Source organism: Phycodurus eques, chromosome 1, assembly GCF_024500275.1.
Source record: "Phycodurus eques isolate BA_2022a chromosome 1, UOR_Pequ_1.1, whole genome shotgun sequence".
Lineage (NCBI taxonomy): Eukaryota > Metazoa > Chordata > Actinopteri > Syngnathiformes > Syngnathidae > Phycodurus > Phycodurus eques.
Genome location: NC_084525.1, coordinates 35,289,559 through 35,312,420, shown reverse-complemented (window position 1 = coordinate 35,312,420; position 22,862 = coordinate 35,289,559). Strand labels below are relative to the sequence as shown.

The following is a 22,862-nucleotide window of genomic DNA, read 5'->3' as shown; positions in this document are numbered from 1 at the left end:
CGACTACCTCTGATGAATGTAACATTTTGAAAATGTTTGTTGAAGACCATGGTACTGAATTTTATCAACTATGAAAGCGGCGAATACAAAACATTAACATTCCTACATTTTAGAGTGACTACTATCTTTTCACGGATTCAGGGAAAATACCAAATGTGTTACACAAGTGAAGCAAAGAAGCATGAATACACTTGTTACTCACTGTACTCTTTGTCTAGCCTTTCCCCCCCATGTACAAATTAAAACATAACCACATTGTAATGTAATTTTTCACGAGTTCAACATTGATTTTACAGTACTTTGCTGACATTTACATCTTTCTATGGGGTTGTTAACAGTGTGCTGCTGTATATTCAGAGCTAAACAGAGCCCACCAGCATGTTGATGTTCACGCTGGAGTATAAGCAAACGTGAGTGGTGCAAGAGCAGATTAGACAGAACAAGGATCTGCGGATATACCTCGAGAAGCTGAGAAAATTAGATGACAGAAATAGATTTGTAAATGAAGATTCAGAAAGGAGGGAAGGTGCACGTCTTCGTCATCCTTCAGCTCTGCTCGTCTTTACCTGCAAACGCTCCCAGCCTGCACAGAGAAACAATCAAGCAATGTTAATATGCCAGAGTTACTGAACATGCTTTTCTCAAGACTATCCCTCACCATGTTAAAAATGTAGATGTGGTACTTCTGTAAACTGTTAGCATAAACACTTATCTGTTTATGCACTTTTACCATCTTATGGAACAATGTTGAATTTCTCAACATGATTTATAGGTTTTTCTCTGCCTGCCAATGAAGTTTAAACGCACGCTGTTCCAATCCCACATCTCGTTTGAGATGTTTGCTGAAATCCTGTTGCACCGTCGAGGCATCAGGGCATACATCAAATTTAGTGAATGAACACTTTGACACAATTACATATTTTATTCTATATAACAAGATTTGAGATTTTGCCTCAGTCCACGGCATCTCTGGAAGTATCTACTTATTGTCAGACTTTTAGTAATTATTTTTCTGTAAATGCAAGAGGGGTTTCAGGTGATGTCCAATGTCCAAGGAAGCAGCCTATTTATTTTAAAAGGAATGAACCACACAATGTCCAACTTAGTTACAGTCAAAGGTTAAATCAGAACAGTTCCTTATTCAATCTTATTCAATGGTATCCATTAAATGAAGCTTGGGTATCTGGTCAAAGGTCACATCAGTAAATGTTTTTTGCCTGGGTGCCTTTTTTTAGCCATTCATTATATTCAAGCTATTTTCTTAACTGCTAAGTAATGACTGCTTTACGGGGGAAAGTACACTGCCAGACTTGTGTAGTCAAGGTTTCATACAATATCATAATTATTTCTTATCTTTTTATATTATCTTTTTTTTTTTTTTTTTTAACAATTTCATTGGTATTTTGTCTGTCCATTTCATCAGAGTGGACAAAGACATTTGTGTCTTGTCACTTTCAGGCCAAAGATGCCACCTCTTTGTCCTTTAGGATTTGTCAGCTGATTAGCCACAAATGTATCATCTTAAAGTTTGTTAAAATGGATGTATGAGATTACACAGATGGATTTTTAGCAATCCCACTGGCAAGGTTAGATTCTACTCCAAATAACCTTTCAATCAAATTACGATCAAATATGATTTATTTGATGGCAACAAATTGGGATTATTAATGTAATTTTATTCATCCAATTTAAAGACCTATGCCAATTAACTAAAAAATAAGTTCCCTTAGTTGTGATTCTTCTTGATCAGAAAGGCCCAGCCCAGTCAAATTTGGCCTTTGTTTGAGATGAAACAGGATAGTGAACAGGGGTTGTATTTGAGGTTTGAACAACTGTAACACAGCCTGCACTTTCTTAAATAATAAGTGCCAATGAAAGTATAGTATACCCTAAATTCCTCCATTTCTGCCATGTTCCTTGCGCCACCAAACACTCTTTACACCATTATGCAGGTTTTAAGGCATGCACACATCACGTAACATCTTTTTAATCTGGTTTGCTAAAAATATACATTATCACATACACACCCTTAACCCCCTGTTTCCCCCCGACCTCCCACACACGGCTTTTTTGGCTTTGGCAATATACATTCGTGGATCCTCTGGTTTAAGGACAATCATATTTGAGGTCTCAGGAGCTCTGAATGCATGTGTACTGGTATGTAACGTGCATGCTAATGTGGGCTGTGATTGTTCCATGAGATCACCTTTAAAAGGACAATTCAGGGGACACAAGGTGAAGTGAACAGATGGGAGGAGAGATCGAGCGGCTGAGGAAAAGTGACCCGGGTTGGGTCCCGCCACACACACACGCACGCACACATCAGAATCAGAATCATCTTTATTTGCCAAGTATGTCCAAAACACACAAGGAATTTGTCTCCGGTAGTTGGAGCCGCTCTAGTACAACAGACAGTCAATTTACAGAACACTTTGGAGACATAAAGACATTGACAAAAAACAATTGTGCAAAAAGATGCAGAGTCCTCTAGCACTTAGAGCAGTTCGAATGACTAATATTGCAATAGTCCGGTGCAATGACCATTGTGCAAAGGGCGCTGAGACTTCAAGGAGTGTATGCGGTGACGAGTAGTGCGAGCACGAGTAGTGCGATCATCTGGGACAATGTTGGTTGTGCAAATGTTACAGATACTCCTCAATCAGTGTGCAAATGGAGCAGATGCTACTCTGGCATGAGTGGCCAGTATATGCAAATAGTGCAGCATGGCGAGACAACTACAGTGAGTGCACGAGTAATACATAATTGGCCCCACAGAAATGTGACAACGAACTCAAGTCAAAAAATTGCCAACTTGTTGTAATGGAATTATAGGTTAGGTGTTTAAGAAGTTGATCGCAAGAGGGAAGAAGCTGTTGGAATGTCTACTAGTTCTAGTTTGCATTGATCGGTAGTGCCTACCTGAGGGAAGGAGCTGGAAGAGCTGGTGACCGGGGTGCGGAGGGTCCGAGAGGATTTTGCACGCCCTTGTCTTAGTTCTGGCAGCGTGCAAGTCCTCAAGGGTGGGTAGGGGGGTACCGACAATCCTTTCAGCAGTTTTGATTGTCCGTTGCAGTCGGAGTTTGTCCTTTTTTGTAGCAGCACCAAACCAGACTGTGATGGAAGAACACAGGACTGATTCGATGACCGCTGTGTAGAACTGTCTCAGCAGCTCCGGTGGCAGGCCGTGCTTTCTCAGAAGCCGCAGGAAGTACATCCTCTGCTGGGCCTTTTTGAGGACGGAGTTGATGTTGGTCGCCCACTTCAGGTCCTGAGAGATTGTAATTCCCAGGAACTTGAAGGTCTCGACGGTTGACACAAGGCAGCTGGACAACGTGAGGGGCAGCTGTGGTGAAGGATGCCTCCTGAAGTCCACGATCATCTCTCCAGTCTTGAGCGTGTTCAGCTCCAGGTTGTGTCGGCCGCACCACAGCTCCAGCCGCTCCGCTTCCTGTCGATATGCAGAATCGTCACCGTCCTTGATGAGGCCGATGACATTGGTGTCATCTGCAAACTTCAGGAGTTTGAGAGTCAGGTTCGCTGAGGTGCAGTCGTTCGTGTAGAGAGAGAAGAGCAGCGGAGAGAGGACACAACCTTGGGGCGCCCCAGTGCTGATGCTGCGTGTGGATGAGGTGGCCCCCCCCTGCCTGACCTGCTGTGTCCTTCCCGTCAGAAAGCTGTAAATCCACTGGCAAATGGCAGGTGAGACGCTGAGCTGGAGAAGCTTGGATGAAAGGAGTTCAGGGATGATTTCCAGAGATCTATTGAAGATCTAAGTGAAGACTGGAGCGAGCTGGTCCGCGCAGACTTTGAGGCAGGATGGGGACACATGGTCCGGGCATGCCGCTTTGTTAATCTTTTGTTGTTTGAAGATGCGTCTCACATCCTGTTCATGGATGGTTAACGCAGAAGTCAGAGGTGTGATCGTGGTCACGGGTGCGGCCGGGTGGGTGTGTGGTGTGAAACTGTCCTTTTCAAATCTGCAGTAGAAGGTATTCAAGTCGTTGGCAAGTGTGCTATTGTTCTCAGCTTGGGGGGATCGTCGCTTGTAATTAGTCAGCGATTGGAATGCATGCCAGACTGATTTAGAGTCGTTTGCGCTAAACTGATTTTCCAACTTTGCTGCATAGTTCCTCTTTGCAATGTTAATTTCTTTTATTCAGCTGGTTTCTAGCTCGATTATACAGGGCCCTGTCCCCGCTCTGATATGCATCTTCCTTAGCTTGGCGAAGCTGCTTAAGTTTAGCAGTGAACCACGGCTTGTTGTTGTTGAATGTCCGAAATGATTTTGTTGGTACACAAACCTCTTCACAGAAACTGATATAGGATGTGACAGTGTCCGTATATTCATCCAGGCTGCCAGCTGAATTTTCAAAGACACTCCAGTCTGTGCAGTCTAAACAGCTTTGAAGTTCCATCTTGGCTTCATTGCTCCACTTTTTCACTGTTTTCACTGTAGGCTTCGCGCATTTAAGTTCTTGCCTGTACGTCGGTATTAAGTGAATTAAGCAGTGATCAGACGAGCCCAGGGCTGCACGAGGTATAGCACGGTATGTGTTTTTTACCGTAGTGTAGCAGTGGTCTAAAGTATTATTTTCCCTGGTAGGACAGTCTATGTGCTGTTTGTATTTAGGGAGTTTGTGGTTGAGTTTAGCTTTGTTAAAGTCCCCGAGAATAATGAGGGGTGAGTCCGGGTGTTTTTTTTCAATTTCGTTGACTTGTTCGGCGAGCGTTAGCAGTGCGACGTTCGTGTTAGCTTGAGGCGGTATGTAGACTCCAGCCAGTATGAATGATGCGAACTCACGTGGCGAGTAGAATAGAATGTGCTGAGCACCGTGACGTCCGTACACCATTTTTCGTTGATATAGAGGCATATCCCGCCGCCCTTTGTTTTCCCCGATGATTCCATGTCGCGGTCCGCTCGATGAATGTGGAAGCCGGGAAGCATGACGGCGCCATCGGGTACAGCGTCGCAAAGCCAGGTCTTCGTGAAGCACATGGCCGCGGAACGTCCGAAGTCTTTACTGGTCTTTAACAGAAGATGAAGCTCGTCCATTTTGTTGGGTAGGCAGCGTACATTCGCGAGATGGATCGACGGAAACGCCAATCTGTGTCCTCTCTTGCGGAGTTTCACCTGAATGCCGGCCCGTTTCCCTCTGTGGCGCCGCTTCCGTCTCCATGCGCCGAAAACCGCGGACACCGCTCCGGTGAGTAACTCGGGGGAAAAAACTGAGCGGATTTGCGAAGGTTGGTGACAGAAAGTCCGGAGTAGCCTCCTTGATGGTTAGCAGGTCTCCCCTTGTGTAAGTGAGTCGTGTAAGTTCTCCAAAGACGGACGAAAAACACAAAAACAATACGAGAATCCAGAATTTCTCTTTCACCTCTAGGTCACATCCTACCTGTGGGGCATAGCCACTAATCACATTACACACAACACCCTCAATTTCAAGTTTCAGCCTCATCACTCGATCTGATACTCTTTTCACCTCCAAGACATTCTTAGCCAACTCTTCTTTTAAAATAACCCCTCCTCCATTTCTCTTTCTCTACACCATGGTTAAATAATTTAAACCCTGCCCCTAAACTTCTAGCCTTACTGCCTTTCCACCTGGTCTCCTGGACACACAATATCTCAACCTTTCTCCTAATCATCATGTCAACCAACTCCCGAGATTTTCCTGTCATAGTCCCAACATTCAAAGTCCCCACATTCAGTTCTAGGCTCTGTGCTTTCCTCTTCTCTTTCTGCCGAAGAACCCGCTTTCCACCTCTTCTTCTTCTTTGACTTCAACCCACAGTAGCTGAATTTCCACCGGTAGCTGCATTTTCCACCGGCGCCGGTGGCAGACGTTGTTAACCCGGGCCAGGACCGATCCGGTATGGAATTCTTTGGATGAACGCTCATATTTGTACTTTGGCAAAGTTTTAAGCTTTGGCAAAGTTTTAAGCCGGATGCCCTTCCTGACGCAACCCTCTGCATTTATCCGGGCTTGGGACCGGCCTACAGTTTGCACTGACTTGTGCCCCCCATAGGGCTGCATTGGTAACTTACTGTAATTAAATTACTTAGTGTAATTATATTACGGCGGCACGGTGTCGACTGGTTAGCACATCCGCCTCACAGTTCTGAGGATCGGGGTTCAAATCCCGGCCCCGTCTGTGTGGAGTTTGCATGTTCTCCCCGTGCCTGTGTGGGTTTTCTCCGGGTACTCCAGTTTCATCCCACATCCCAAAAACATGCATGGGAGGTTGATTGAAGATTCTGAATTGCCCATAGGTGTGAATGTGAATGGTTGTTTGTTTATATATGCCCAGCGATTGGCTGGCGTTCAGTTCGGGTGTGCCCCGCCTCTCGCCCTAGGGTAGCTGGGATGGGCTCCAGCGCGCCCGCGACCCTATTGGGGATAAGCGGAACGGAAGATGAATGAATGAAGAATTAAATTACTTCACACACACCGAAACCTTAGAGCATGATTCGACAGAATGCTGGCATGGTTACGTACAACCGTTAGTGCTCGCACTAGCTTGCTAGGCTACATAACGTTTTGTTGCCTGCTTGCGAGCTGTATCGTATTAAAAGGATGTGAACATACCTCAAGCAATCCTGGAATTAAAGTCCGCTCCCGAGCACCGGTGACCACCAGCACACGTTTTTCCCCATTTTGTTCTTATAATAGACACGACGCGATCCATTGTTGTCGTCGTCACTATGGTAACAAATGTCTCCAGTGGCGTTTGAGTTGACAAGATTATAAAGCCCAGTGATCGTAAAAGACGGTGGTATCGGAATACAATATTTCATTCCAGTTGTCTGACAATCGTGAAAGACCAAATTTGTCTTATAGTCTGATCCAGGCATTACGTGTTGTCTGTCTCAGACGTGCTGTCTGTCCCACACCGCCGCCATGTTTTTCTTTTTAAATAACTTTATTGGCGGTCAGATATGTACAGTACTACGTCAAAAGACACACGACAGGGCTAAAAATAAACTAGCTTTTGAATTCAAATATACTGTATACCACGGTGACGCGGAGTAAATATCTTCTGGGCATCGGCGAATTATGACATTAAAGCCGATCAGCATAAAATGCTAATTATCGGCCGATACCGATCAAGCCGATCAGATCGATGTCATGTCTATTTTATGCATACTGCTGCAGTTTGTTTACCAAAATACTTGACACCTCAAATGTGGTGCGATGACCTACCCCTGGCCTCTCTGACAAAAAAAAATAAATAATACAACCCCAATTCCAATGAAGTTGGGACATTGTGTTAAACATAAATAAAAACAGAATACAATGATTTGCAAATCATGTTCGACCTATATTTAATTGAATACACTACGAAGACCAGATATTTAATGTTCAAACTGAAAAATTTATTATTTTTAGCAAATGATCATTAACTTTGAATTTTATGGCTGCAACACGTTCCAAAAAAGCTGGGACAGGGTCATGTTTACCACTGTGTTACATCACCTTTTCTTTTAATAACATTCAATAAACGTTTGGGAACTGAGGACATTAATTGTTGAATCTTTGAAGGTGGAATTCTTTCCCATTCTTGCTTGATGTACAGCTTCAGCTGTTCAACAGTCCGGGATCTCCACTGTCGTATTTTACGCTTCATAATGCGCCACACATTTTCAATGGGAGACAGGTCTGGACTGCAGACAGGCCAGTCTAGTACCCGCACTCTTTTATTACGAAGCCATGCTGTTGTAACACGTGCAGAATGTGTTTGGCATTGTCTTGCTGAAATAAGCAGGGGCGTCCATGAAAAAGACGTTGCTTGGATGGCAGCATATGTTTCTCCAAAACCTGTATGTACCTTTCAGCATTAATGGTCCCTCCAAAACCTGTATGTACCTTTCAGCATTAATGGTGCCTTCACAGATGTGTAAGTTACCCATGCCATTATCACTAACACAGCCCCATACCATCACAGATGCTGGCTTTTGAACATAACAGTCCGGATGGTTCTTTTCCTCTTTGGCCCGAAGGACACAACGTCCACAATTTCCAAAAACAATTTGAAATGTGAACTCGTCTGACCACAGAACACTTTTCCACTTGCCATCAGTCCATCTTAGAAGAGCTCGGCCCAGAGAAGCCGGCGGCGTTTCTGGGTGTTGTTGATAAATGGCTTTTGTTTTGCATAGTAGAGTTTCAAGTTGCACTTACGGATGTAGCACCGAACTGTATTTATTGACAGTGGTATTCTGAAGTGTTCCTGGGCCCTTGTGGTGATATCCTTTATACATTGATGTTGGTTTTTGATGCAGTGCAGTGGTCACGGTCATTCAATGTTGGTTTTTGGCCTTGCCGCTTACATGCAGTGATTTCTCCAGATCCTCTGAACCTTTTGATGATATTATTGACTGTAGATGATGAAATCCCCTAATTCGCTGCAATTGTACGTTGAGGAACATTGTCCTTAAACTGTTCGACTATTTTCCCACGGACTTGTTTACAAAGAGGTGAACCTCGCCCCATCTTTGCTTGTGAATGACTGCGCAATTCAGGGACGCTCCTTTTGTACCCAATCATGGCACCCACCTATTCCCAATTAGCCTGTTTACCTGTGGAATGTTCCAAACAGGTGTTTGATGAGCATTCCTCAACTTTCTCAGTCTTTTTTGACACCTGTCCCAGCTCTTTTGAAACGTGTTGCAGCCATAAAATTCTAAGTTAATGATTATTTGCTAAAAACAATTAAAAAAAAAAAAAATAAATAAAATAAAAGGTTTATCAGTTTGAACATTAAATATTTGTCTTTGTAGTGTATTCAATTAAATATGGGTTGAACATGATTTGCAAATCATTGTATTCTGTTTTTATTTAGGTTTAACACAATGTCCCAACTTAATTGTGATTGGGGTTGTAGATTAATAACAATTAATAATATTTAAATAATTTGTCTATTCAAAAAGGGGCATCTTACGTGTGTGAATTGAGACAACAACGATAAAGACAAGCAAGTCAAGTGGGAAACATTTATCACATAGGCTGCTGCTGTACAATGTTCATTATGATGGCAAAATGCTGTACAATGTTCCTTAGGATGGCATAAGAGTCCATTTAAAGAGAAAAGGTGCCGCAGAGTGGATGCCTTCAGTGGTCTGCCTCAGGATCTGGCCCTGGTTGGGCAGAGCAGAATCCTCCATGGCAATGACTCCAGGGGAAGTGGTCCACCTCAGATCTTGTCAGTATAGAACCCAAACTGCAAAAAGCCTAAAATTCGTTCAACCTGACCAAGCCCTCTCTCCGAGCAGGAGACGGGGGAGCAGGAGATAGGACAAGTGGCGTAAAAACAGGCCTACATGTACTTTAACTAATGCGAAAGAGTAGAAATAAATCTTTAGTCTGGATTTAAACATTTCTACTGCGGTAGCACCTCTAATATCCACGGGTAGGGCATTCCAGAGTTCTGGAGCCCGAATAGAAAATGCTTGAGGGAGGAGAAAAAAAAAGAGAAAATGCTTGAAAGCCTGCGGACTTCTTTCTGGCTCTCGGGGTCACCAAAAGACCAGCATTTTGCGAGCGTAGGTTTCGGGACAGAACATACGGTACAAATAAGTCAGCGAGATAAGCGGGTGTTAATTCCTGTAACATTTTATGAGTCAGTAACAAAACCTTAAAATCGCATCTCAAGTAGACCGGGAGCAAATGCAAGTTGGCCAGAATGAGAGTAATGTGATTGAAACGTCTAAAGTCGTTTTGTACTAACTGCAGGCTAGACATGGGAAGACCAGAAAGCAGCACATTAAAATACAGCTAATCGAGACAAGACATAACAAATGCGTGGACTATGATCTCTGTGTCACTAGCGGATAGGATGGGCAGTATCTTAGCGATGTTCCAAAGATTAAAAAAACACAACACACGTAGTTTTTTATGTGTGGGATTAGTGTTCAACCAAAAGGCATATCAAATTAAATTTAAATAGTCGACAACTGACTGATTGCTGCATGCAGCTTTATTTGGAGGTGGTGTTCTGCAGAAGGGACCTTGTTTCTAAAATAGTGAGCATAACATTGGACTATCATTAGACTAGTTGATGGGACTGCTGACAGTACTTTGCCCCTCTGTGCCATTGAGGTTCTGACACCTGCTTGCCACTGTGATGCACTCATTCCCCTTGACTGTCATTTGTTAGCCCACAGCTTCTATCCTTGCCCTGTGTTTGTGCTAACTTTCCAATTTGAGGCCTTTTGGCCAGGGCACTTTATCTGTGCCGCAACCCTTTTTTACTCTGAAAAGCTTCATCAGCCTTTAAATGCCCAATTACTTGTCTGCCTGAACCTCAGCTCTGTGTCGTCTGAACCTATTAATGAACAATTAAATAGTAGCCAAGTTATGCTGTGCAGTCATCCTAACAGCAATCCTGCTGTGAGAAGCTTGATGAATGAGTTCCCGTTTTTTTAATCCCATGCTCGCCATATCTCAACACAGCTGGATTTTCAGATGTTGACCTCTACTTGTCAGTGACTTTTGCCCCCACCTAGTTGTATGTCCTCGCTCATAGGCAGCCTCTCCCACAATGCACCCCTGTCCCGTTTCACATCTCTGTAATAATGCAACACATTTCCCAATCTCTCCTATCATTTGTTTTCACACTCCCCATTGAAGTAGAGACCTTTTTATGCACAATGTACTGTACTATATATATAGTTTTATTTACGCCCTCTGATGAAGGGATTGTCTTTAAGCCTTGGCACACCTGAGTGTAGGTATGCATGAAAATGATGGGGGGGAAAAACAGTCTGGATTCTCTCTCAGCAGACACTGATGCCTTCTCCCAGCACAAAACCACCAGGATCTAATTTCTGGGACAGAGTAAGATGTCTATCATTTTCAATATTTTCTGGTCCTCTTGGGATTCAGTCCTGTCCTCTTCTGGGAGTTAGGATTTTTTTTTTTTAAATTAGATTTCAAATATGTTTGGAATGACATAATCACAGTGATTATTGAAGTAATTCTCCAATACTATTTTACATTAGCTTTTTGCCTTTGCTCCTCTCAGGTTTCCAATTACAACGTAGAGCACTGATTGATTATTACAACTAAATCAATATTATTGTAAAAAAAAAAAAAAAAATTACATGGTACATCTACATCACGTGTGACTCATAATGAAGGTTATTCTGTTTGCACTAAAACACTGGATAAAATTTAAGATTCAGTTGAGTATTTAAGGCATGTTTTGTGTCGGATATATTAGATAGTGAATATTTTAATTTATTTATTTTTGTAATATTTATTGTAATCAATTACATTTGGCTAACTTAGTGGTTTCCAACAAGAATGATGTCCAGCATCTTGTTTTACCTACAGGCAAAGTTTATATATTACGCTTTATTTTTACAGAGGAGCAAAGAAGTTGAAATGGTTCGACTCAGAATAGTGGGCTTTTCATTAAGTAGTAAACAAGTGTCACTTAATGAAGCTCCAAGGACCATTGGATAGTGATCGTGCTTGACTGGGAGAGATGACATGCATTGTGCTAGACATGCATGGACATACCGCAAGGGCTTATGCTGGTCTAGGGTTTCTTTTTTTCTGTCGTATTTCTTTCTGTGTTTAGAACTTCAGTGCCTTTTTTTTAATCATGTAAGTACTCGATACATGTCATTTATCTTCTCAGCAGAAAGGAACTACAGTCAATGCAATAAAAGTACTGTAAGTTACTGGCCAAGAATAAAAAGAGTCTTGTATTTACTTTTCAAGGGGAATTCTGTTTGTGGCATGTGGGCATCTTCTTGTCATTTCTGGTGGGTGTTGGAGGTGGAGAAATTGTGATAGATCCTCCATGTCCGAATTGCTCTCTTGTGCCTTCAGATCGAGAAGATCATGACGCTGATTGGTGCTGGCATTGACTTTTCCAGAGATCAGCAATACACTACGCCAGGTACAGTACGACCAATACTTTTACCAAGGGAACTCAATTATTCAACCCCTGCGACAAATTCTGTTGACTTACAAAGTTTACAAACTTAAAAACTATTGATTTGTATGTTTTGAAAATGAATGTAATTTACATTGGTGGTTGAAAAAATTTGAGTGCATCGGTACATATGTTTTTGTCACGGTTAGGGTTTTCGAAGGAGAGGAAGGCAAGGCAAAAACAAGGAGGACCCAAGTGCGGGGAAGCAGGGAGGCAAGGCAGGAGTGCAGGAAGTCTCAAAAAATTATATTTAATTTCCAAAAAAAAGCCAAAGAAGGAACATGGATAAAGCAAACTAAACAAAGTCCCACAACAGATAACCAAAGTAACAAAGAAACACTTGAATAAACCTGAAACTGGAAACAAAACATGACTGGTAACTAAGACGGGGCAATGACACTGAACCGACAAGAACTGAAAGAAACCAGGGAACTAAATACAAACAGATTGACGAGGAACACCTGGACAAGACACGAGCGGCAAGAGGGAGCTGATTGGTTGACACAAGGTAGAAGGTAGATGAGAACAGGTGGACACAATAACTAAATGAGCACACGACATGAACATGGAACACAGGAAAACATGAAACAAAACTAACCACAACCCAAACCAAAACACAGACCATGACAGTTTTGTTGGCACAAAGAGCTGTACAGTGGTACCTTGCCTTACAAGTGTATTGTACTGTATAAGAATATACAGTAATAACTCGAATTTACACCGATTTTATCGGCCTTATCGGTATCGGCCGATAATTAGCATTTCATGCTGATCGGCTTATCAGCTTTAATGTCATAATTCGCCGATCCGATCAATGACGTCATTGATTGGCTCCGCAAAAATACATTTACTCCGCGTCGCCATCGGGCACAGTATATTTTAATTCAAAAGCTAGTTTATTTTTAGCCTTGTCGCGTGTTTTTTGGGATAGTCCTGTAAATATCTGACGGCCAATAAAATGATTAAAAAAAAAAAAAAAAAAAACGTCGCTGGTGTGGAACAGACAACACGTCTGAGACAGACAACACGTAATGCCCCTGAATCAGACTACAAGACAAATGTGCTCTTTCACGATTGCACTATGTCAGACTACTGCAATAAAATCTTGTATTCCGATACCACCGCATCCCGTTTTTTCCGATCACTGGGCTTCATCATGTCAACGCAAACGCAACCTGATATACTCGTTACCATGGCGAAGACAACAATGATGGATCGCGCCGTGTGTTTGTAAGAAAAAAATGGGGAAAAACATGTGTTGGTGGTCACCGGTGCCCAGGAGAGGACATTCGTTTAAGGCTTGCTTCAGGTATGTTCACGTACTTTTAATACGATACAGCTCGCAAGCAGGCAACAAAATCGTTATGTAGCCTACCAAGCTAGTGCTAGCACAAACGGTTGCACGTAAACATGCCGCCATTCTGTCGAATCATGCTCTAAAGTTTCGGTGTGGGTGAAGTAATTTAATTAAAAATAAAGTAATTTAATTACAATAAGTTAGCACCCAATATTTCTGTCATGTTGTAATGTTGGTTTGACCTGACTGGTTAGAATACAAGACCTGACTAGAGCAGTGATTTCCATCCTTTATGGAGCCAAGGAACATATTTTACAATTGAAAAATCTCGCGGCACACCAACAAACAAAAATGTCACAAAAAGTGGATACATTAATTACTGTATTTACTTTCTGCCATCTAATAGAAGACCATTAATTTGTTCTGTCTGTCACTATGCCTCACTGGCATAAATAGAGGAACAAAGATACATTATTTATTGTAAATATAATTTTTTGAGCCATTAAGTACACAAGTATATACAGTAAATGAACAGGTCAGTTTAAATAGACACATTCCTCCATCATGTGATTGGATCGGTGATTGGTTATCGTTTTTTTAAACTCTGTGATTGGCCCCATAAATCCTGCTCGTGTAAAGCCTAGTAATAACATAATAAAATAGAATCTAAATAAATAAAACATTTTTACACAACTTATTTAAAAAAAAGTCACTACTCTTTCACTGACCTGAATCTTCACTGTTGCCTTTTTTGCCACGCTTTCCGCACTTTCAGTAGCTTCCCCACAGTTAAAGACAAAAAAAAATCAAACATTTAACTGTTTTGGTTGTATTGTGTGAGGTGTGTTCTGATAATCTCAACACATACAGTAAAAAAATAAAACAAAAATTCGCTTCCGTCACCAATCTCGAAATCTCGTGGGATCACACGTGATCTCACAAAAATGAAGACGGTCAGACACTTCCGGGTTTACGCCAATTTTTGCCGAGTGATGCTGAATGGAATGGAGGCCGAAGTGATGTAGAAAAATAAAAACATTTGCTTTAGAAAATACTTCCTGCCGTCTGGGGAACCTACTTTTATACAAAAATGACATCGCGTAAGATGTGTTTTTTTTATTAATTGTTTTTTTCATTTACAGTCATTTCCATGTTTGTCAGTATAGAGCGCTTCTTTGATTGGCAACATTGCGTTTCACGTCAGAATTCTCGGCATCATGACTCGGGAGACATCGGCTTGCCGCAGACACATGAAGAGTTTTGGTCGTAAATATTGAACGTGTTCATGATGTAAGATTGTTGGCCCCGACCTGTTTTTGACTATAAAATGGTACAATTCTACTCTTAACACACCTCAGACCTAAGGAAAATCTTAAAGAATAATCTTATAAGGCATAAGTTTGTGTGGTGTTTGAGGTGCTTGGTCAGGAAGGGCCAGAGTTGGGGGGAAAAAAACAGCCCGATTGTCTTTATGTGTGTAGCGGGCTTAAGTTTCTTTTCAAATAAAAAAGTCTTGGGAGCCGAAAAATTCAACAACAGACAGACATGAGAGATTGAGCAAATTCAGGTCATAAAATAATCTATTTTCAAAAAGTCCATCACAAATTCAGATTTTAGCCTTCCTCATGAGAATACTGAAATACAGTGAGCTGAGCTGTGAGCTACTCCTACACAGTCCATGAAACGATGTTGTTTGGGACTAGTGGTGCCACGATACCAACATTCTGACTGATACGATATCTGCATAAACTACCTTGATACTGGTTCTGAAACGATACCACGACAAAAATTGAAATCAGTAAAAGCAATGGAATGAAAACTGACAAAACAACTTCAAATACTTTTGTATGTATTTGTATGAATTCAAAATATTAGGATAATCATGAAAATAATATAATAAAGGAGTTAGCCCATTATATATATGTTTGTGTATGCATAAGTGTGTATCTATCAGCGTTGCCACAGTTACCTTGAAAAAGTAACTTAGTTATTTTACTGATTACGTGAGCTTAAAAGTAACTTAGTTACTTTGCATGATTACTTGATTTGATACCGTATTTTCATGACCATAAGGCGCACTTAAAAGTCGTAAATTTTCTCCAAAATGGACAGGGCACCTTATAATGCGGCGCGCCTTATGTGCGCCTTAGTTGTAGTTGTTGTGACTTTAATGAGCCCTCTGCTTGACCGACTGGGAGCATTTCCTGTCGACACGCTGCTTATATAGAGGAAGGCGGACGTGACTGAGGACAGCATGCGGCCGTAAAGGTGGGAATGGTGTGCGTGACAGAGGACGCTAAAGACACTCCCCCACTAGGTTTATAGTTCCGGTATGTGCATTGGTTTGACTAAGGACCCCCCGAAAATGGCACCTACGAAGAGAGACGCTTACGAAGCACAGTTTAAACTGCAAGGTACTAGTTATGCGGAGGAACATGGGAATCGAGCAGCCACGAGAGAATTCAAGATCAACGAATCCATGGTTCGCAAGTGGAGGAAGAAGGAAAACGAGCTGCCAAGTGGCAGGAATATCACTTATCCACAGTACAAAAAAAAGCATTATCTTAACCGTACCAATTACTTGGTAATGTACGTCACACAAGTTACAGAAGGATGTCATCAACATGAAACAAAAACTTAAATATTAGTGTAGTGGAAGCCACATTAAATCAGCAACTTAATGCAGACGTGACATGCCAACACAGTACAGTAAGTGCCTAAACGTAAACAAGCACACTATTCTCAGTACACTGCCGATTGTAGTCCATGAAAGCAACTCTGTACGTGTACGTAAGTGTGAAAGTGAGTGACACACGCACACACATACACACCATTGCTCCCACCACAGTAATTTTGATGCGAAGAGCAAGACAACTTATTTTTCTTACTACGTGACATCAGCCGTTCGTTCAACCAGCTCACAGACAAAGTTGATTGTAAATATTATTTAAGCTAAGAATTGTCAGTCCTTACCCTCCATGACCGATTGATGAACACACACTCGTATGAATAATTAACCCACAATGCATTGCACGTTTAACACACCAGTAAAACTATTCGTAATGTGTAAATAAAAAGTAACAACAATCAAATACACTTTTTACTAAGGAAAATAACAAAAATAGTGTGGCGACGGTGAAATCGTGAATTTCTTTGCAATTTTATGGTACTGCACCGTCACTGTGCATTGTAGAATCAACAATCACTTCCCAATCGCTTTCTTCCATTCGTTGGAAAGAAAAAAATAAAATAAAAAATAAAAAAATAAAAATAAAAATAAAAAAAAGGGCTGTCTTGGTTAAATGCTTCTGCCCCCTTGGACTGCTCTTTGTTTGAATCACCAGCTACAAATTACTGTTTGGTGAGAGACATTGATGCTGCAAAAGTAACTATTGTTGGATTGAAGAAGTAACTGTATTCTAATGACTTTCCCAGGAAAAGTAACGCGTTACTTTGCTTGTTACTCAAAATGGCAGATTTTTTGTTGCCGGCATCACTCACTTGTTGCCGGCATCACTATATACATTATGTATGATATATACATTCATGAAAAAAATTGATAGCCCACCCATGTTTCTTAAATTTCTTATTACTTTTAATGCCTTGTACCACTAAATGTATATTACCTGAAGAATACATAATTGCATTATTAAATATGATTTTGGTTAATATCAACAAAACCATGGAAAATGGCTAGATATCAGCTCTTAAAATCTCATGAGCTGTTTTTCTTGTCATTATATTTGTCCAAACAAATGTACCTTTAGTTGTACCGGGCATTAAAAATGAACAAGAAACAAAAGAAATGAGGGTGGTCTATTTTGTAATTTATATTAATTTATTTATATTTGTATATACTTATAACTGATATCAGCTTTTAGGATGTAGTATTCTTGTATTTGACTGCATTTGATTTGTTCCATTATAAACAATACATTTGCACCCACTCAGTGGCTGCTGTTGCTGTCATTCATTGCGTAGAGAGCTTTTTGCTCCACTTGGATTGTTAAGTGGGTTACCCTGTTTGCATTCGGGCGGATTTGTGTTTTTCTCCAACTCCCCAATTTCCGGATTTGTCTGCCAACGCGTGCTAACACTGTATATCTATGAGCATCGCTAAGAGCGAGTAGTCGCGGAAAGTTCCAAATGATGCGTCTTGCATTTTGTTTCTTCACGAGGAAGTGGAGGCTGCACTCTGCAGCAGCTCGGCGGCTTGGCATTTGCTCCTCCCGCCGGCTCGCACATGGTCGCGCAGGCACACACTGAGACACATAAAACCCCCTGTCCACACTTAAGGGCATTTCTCTTGTCGGCAGAAAGGCAGTCAATGGCTGACTGTCAGGTTTTTGTGTACTGGCCTCTATGACACAATTGGACCGCTGTTGCGTTTTTGTTTTTTGGTTTTAAACTCCGGTACTTTAAAAAAAATAATAATAAAAAAAAAAAATGGTACAGTGCTATTTTTGACATCAAAATACCTCGGTTCAGTACTGGTATCGATACTTGGTGCAACACTATTTGGGACAATACCTGGTAGGACTGACGTCATGCCTTGACTTGTTTACCACGATAAGCTGAATGAGACCTTGTATTTTGTTAGCATTTTCCCACTGTTGCTGATAAAAAAGAACATTTGATTAGGTCCTGTACCTGTTTGGAAATCTTGTGATTTTACCAATGGTCCAACTAGGCGTGGCTCTCAAGTCTCTTATTTGCAACGTTCATAGCGCCTTGCTCCTCGATACATTGAAAACGACCCTGAAGTTGCTCTCATGCGACATATTAAGCAGCGTCTCAATTGTCTTAAACAAACATCAATGTGAAATGATCAAGTATCGAGGAGGTTCCACAGCCTATCTTAAATTGATGGACCTTTCATGTATCCTCTACAGAAGTCTTATAGCGACTCAACATTGACGTTTTAAAATGGGCCTGTGCCAACTGGATTGTAAACGGAGTAGGATTTAAAATGAAATGGTTAATCTTCTGTTTTTCTCATTGCTTGATTATTTTACTTTTAATATACATATTTTGCTGAGTGTCTATCCTATTTTGGGCGGTATTTAATACTGAAATGTCTGATTTACAGTGGTTTATGGTTACCAAACCAACCACCTACAGTATTACTACAGTCTGTAGTAATTAGGCTGTAATTTTGTCGAATGCATTTGGTCACATTAAGAAAATAAAATCGTTTTGATGGTTCGACACTGTTTTTGCATTCAACGTCAACGAAGCCTAAATGCCGTCTATTGTCATCTTTGGTGGCTGTGTAGTGACATCTTATTTCTAAAACAAATATGTTGTAGATGGGTGCTTTGTATACTAATAAATAAATGGTTAACAAAACTCTACACACACCTCACTCATGTTTAATTTTATAATTAAAATAATTAATTAATATAATTTAAAACTTTGATTGAATGGACATCATCCACGACTTCTCAGCCCTCACGTTTTTCGGACCCATGTTGGAAAAAATAAATTTGGAAAAATTCCTACACAAAAAAAACAACAAAAAAATCCGACAGCGAAACACAACAGAGGCCTGTACTTTCACCGTGACAACTGACTGTGGTCGGATGTTGTGAAGTTGGCTTCTGCATCTAGTTGTAGACCGACTGAAACTGACTTGTAAGTCAGATTTTTGCTAGCAATACAAAGCAAAAAAAAAATCAACCAAGTGATGGCTTGTATCTTGAAAAACGTTAAGTTAGGGAACTTGTAATTCAAGGTACCGTGGTATGCAGCTCACATATAGTTTTGTTAGCAGTATAGTTGGCATTACTTTAGGAAGAGGAAAGCAACCGCTAACTTGCTTAGCACGAGCTGAGAGTGGAGGGTGCCCAAACAATACGGAAATGTTTGTCCTTGTTTCAGCTGTAGCTGATTTATAGTACATGTCCAGTACCTGTGGAACGGTGGGCGACTGATTAGCACATCTGCCTCACAGTTCTGGGGACTGGGGTTCAAATCCCGGCCCTGCCTGTGTGGAGTTTGCATGTTCTCCCTGTGCCTGAGTGGGTTTTCTCCGGGCACTCCGGTTTCCTCCCACATCCCAAAAACATGCGTGGTAGGTTGATTGAAGACTTTAAATTGTGGGTGCGAATGGTTGTTTGTTTCTATGTGCCCTACGATTGGCTGGTGTCCAGTTCAGGTTGTACCCCGCCTCCCGTCTGATGATAGCTGGGATAGGCTCCAGCAGCCTGCAACCCTAGTGAAGATAAGCAGTGAAGAAAATGGATGGATGGATGTCCAGTACCTCACTGTTGCCTCTTGAGTAACAAAAAGGCATTACAAGACAAACTAAAGGAGCTCAAGTCGACTAAGATGATTACAAATACACCATACACATTATCTCTTTGCACGGTTTACAAATTTATTGTTACTCTTAAGAAGCCAGTCAAATAGATGTTATAGGTGATAAAGTGTAAACCTGTATTAGTCTGTGGATAATTAATAGAAAATAGCTCATGAACTTCATTTTCTCTGTATTACATGGCAGTAAATCATGTTTGTGTGAGTTATTCTGGGAAATGATGGTGCCTTGGAACTGGCAATACATCCGCCCTTCAGCCTTTACTTCTTTATTGAAATTATCCCCTGGTTTACAGATTTGTCAGGTCTGCCAGAGCCCAATTTTATTTTACTGAACAAAACAATGAAATTCACTATTCTCCAGCCTGGTATGTCATTCTACCCCTCGTGTTTGTTATGCCATGTACAAGCAGTGAGCTGTTTAAATATTAAGTGTTACATATGTCAGGGGGTGAGCTCATCTTTCTTTGTAGGCTCGATGATGAGGTGAGAGCACTGCAGTCAATCAGTCGGCGCCACATCACTAGCCGTCTCTCTCTTACACCTTTAAGTTGCTCTCTTCACTCTACTGTGTGCTCAGGGTGTTTATCCGAGTACTCACATATCCACCACAATCAGACCAGAAGAGACTCTCTGCTTGATTTTGGCCAGGTTTGCGTCCTTTCGGTTTTGTCTGGGGAACTGTGGTGTTTGATTGGGCCCCATGACCTGGTAACTGATTTCTGTCGGGATTGAAAAGGGTTGTGGTAGGCGGGGAAATAGCCCAGATCAAGAAGAGTTCAACCCTAATAATGATGAGGGTTGCCAGGGTTTGTAAATGAGGCTGTTGCTCCTATTGACAAAAAGTCATCCCCTGCAGGCTTTAAGAAAGGGGAGGGACGGGGAGGTGGGAAGACTGAGTGAAAGTGAGAGCGAGAGAGAGAGAGTAGGTAATGAGGGGAAGGAGACATTGCAGGCAGCCGCCATGAAAAAATACAGACACTACTTCAACATCAGTACCAGTAACTCTGGGAAGAGACGACAGGAATCTTGTAGAAATTAGCTGGAAGACATTCTCTTGTATGAGAGTGGATTCTTCTTTCCTGCTTTTACTGATTTGCAAGTGGCTGGCTGGACCTTTGACTGGATTTGTCTTGTTTATTTCTGAGCTTTTGCATTGATGGATTTATTTGATGACTTATAAGTATTATCATGAGCGGGCTTGGTTTTGTACAAGAATGAATGACAAATTTAAGCCTTAAATTTGACTTTATATGTTTAATACTTAAGGTAACCAAAATTTAAAACTATTCACGGGAGAATGACTGGCGTATTCTAATAATGTAAGGCTAATATGTCCTAATCTGTCCAACCTCACTATTTACTATATGATATCCGTGAGCGACTGGTTTTCGGCTAAGCAGGGTGGATCTTTGTCAATCATGAATGAGCGTTGTTGCTCACATGCTGTCTCTTGCTCCTGAACCTTTCCTACTGCTGAACCAAAAACATAGTGGAAGAACTTTTTAAAAATGTTCCTGATTCTGTATCATAGCAAAGACTAAATTAAATGGTTGTCAATCAGCTCTCATCAATTTCCCAATCATCTTTGCTCCTAAGAAGGGGAACACTTCCGTCCGTCTTTGGAGACTGTGGTTCGGCTCCCGCTGACCCGCAGATGACACTGTCTCTTACACCATCCTGTTGCCAGTGTGCTCGGCACTGCTGGGCAAGGATAATGTGGTTATGTCACATCTCATCCTCAGCGTGCCGCTGTTACCGGCTGAATGGTTTCTCGCTCCTGAAGCGTGTTCCACTGTCGACAGGTGCCTCTGTTCGATTGCTGCAGCAGCCTGTGGGAGACTGGCTGGAGCTGGTGGGGTTGCCGCAGTACGAAAGCAAGCTGCTCCTCAACGGTTTTGATGACCTTCACTACATGGTGAGTGCCTGTTCCTCTTTTATATTCCCGTGACTTAAGGATGTCTTCAACTTGGTTGCTCTCTTCTCATTTTATTTTTTATTTGGCTTGTACCATGTCAACCCAGCGACATTCCTATTAAGTTGCTTAAAGTTCAAACTGAAACCCTATTACAATGCTGCCTTCTGCATCATAATCCATCATCATACCGCATTATCATGTTGTCTGTCATCACAGACTTGATGAAATATGTGACTCCAAGAGTAGGATTCTGTTAGTTCCCAAAGCACAGTGACAGCGAGAGAATGCGTAACAGGTCAACTGGCAGACAGAGCATCAAAAACATCAAGCGCTGGCATCTTTGTGTTACCTGTGGATCTGCCTGGATCATTTCGATTAAAACACGATATCACCAGAATAGTTTTGTCTTACAGTACCTCAGCACAAATTGTCTTTGATTCTGCTGCGTTAACATGTTTCTTCTTTCAGTCTTAAAATAAGTCTTGTGAGTGAGCTTATACCAAATAATAACTGACACACTATGTCTGATATAATCACAGATCAAAAAGCCAAATGACCAAATAATTACATTTAATTTAGTACATATTGCAGCTATTGTTGCATATGCATTTTTAGTTTGTTTGCATACTGTATATTTAGATATGTAATAGTATACTATAACAGTAGTTATATAACAGTAGTTGTTAGGCTTGGGAAAGGATGATGGCTACGTGTTCTTCTTGTCGACTTTAAGTCTGATGTGTACTTTTAGATTTGCATTCATTACGTATTAATCCTTTTTCCTGTTTAACTGAGTTGAGTTGTCCTCCCTTTGATGTCACCAACAGCCTTATGGAACTGAAGTGATATGTCGAAGTCACTCTTAAGGTTTAGTATTTTCATGCTCTTCAGCACTAATTATGAATTTTAGAACTGGTGGATTGTTTAGGCTTTCGAGAGGAAGCTGAAATAATCAAGAGCTATACTTGCTTAAATTGTCTAATTGTGGTTTAATGATTTGAATGAACACATTTTTTGTTTTGTTGGCCTTCTTATCAGATGTTATTTTTGCTCAGATAACAATTACCATGCAAGATGAGGGGGACAAATGAAAGCGCACTACAGGAATTTGAAAACATTGAAAGCTTGGTAGAAGAATTTTAAGAAAAAGTGGCTAGGGCCCATAATAAGGGGAGATGGATAATGTTGTACAATCATTAAAGGAAAGCTGGAAGGGAAACAGGGAAGAGGAAGAAGAGCTACTGCTGGGAACTCTCAGGGGAGGAAGACTATACGACGAAGTGAAAAGGATGACAGAAGAGAGAGAGCGATGGAGGATGGCAGAAGGAGGACCTGCCCATTACGGCAGAGCATTGAACAACAACAATTACCATTATGTACTGT

At 41.3% G+C, this 22,862-nt stretch overlaps 1 protein-coding gene across 9 annotated transcripts in view; it reads left to right on the top strand.

The window, feature by feature from the left end:
- Positions 1 to 22,862, top strand: part of LOC133409610 (ankyrin repeat and SAM domain-containing protein 1A-like) — an 85,783-nt gene that overhangs the window by 47,444 nt on the left and 15,477 nt on the right. For 6 of the 9 annotated variants that reach the window (XM_061689896.1, XM_061689885.1, XM_061689906.1 and 3 more), the window contains 3 exons: positions 10,782 to 10,838; positions 11,841 to 11,910; positions 21,367 to 21,479. In XM_061689896.1, the coding sequence (XP_061545880.1) occupies positions 10,782 to 10,838; positions 11,841 to 11,910; positions 21,367 to 21,479 (240 nt within the window). The remainder of the gene's footprint in view (positions 1 to 10,781; positions 10,839 to 11,840; positions 11,911 to 21,366; positions 21,480 to 22,862) is intronic. The other 3 variants (XM_061689941.1, XM_061689917.1, XM_061689875.1) reach the window with 2 other exon arrangements.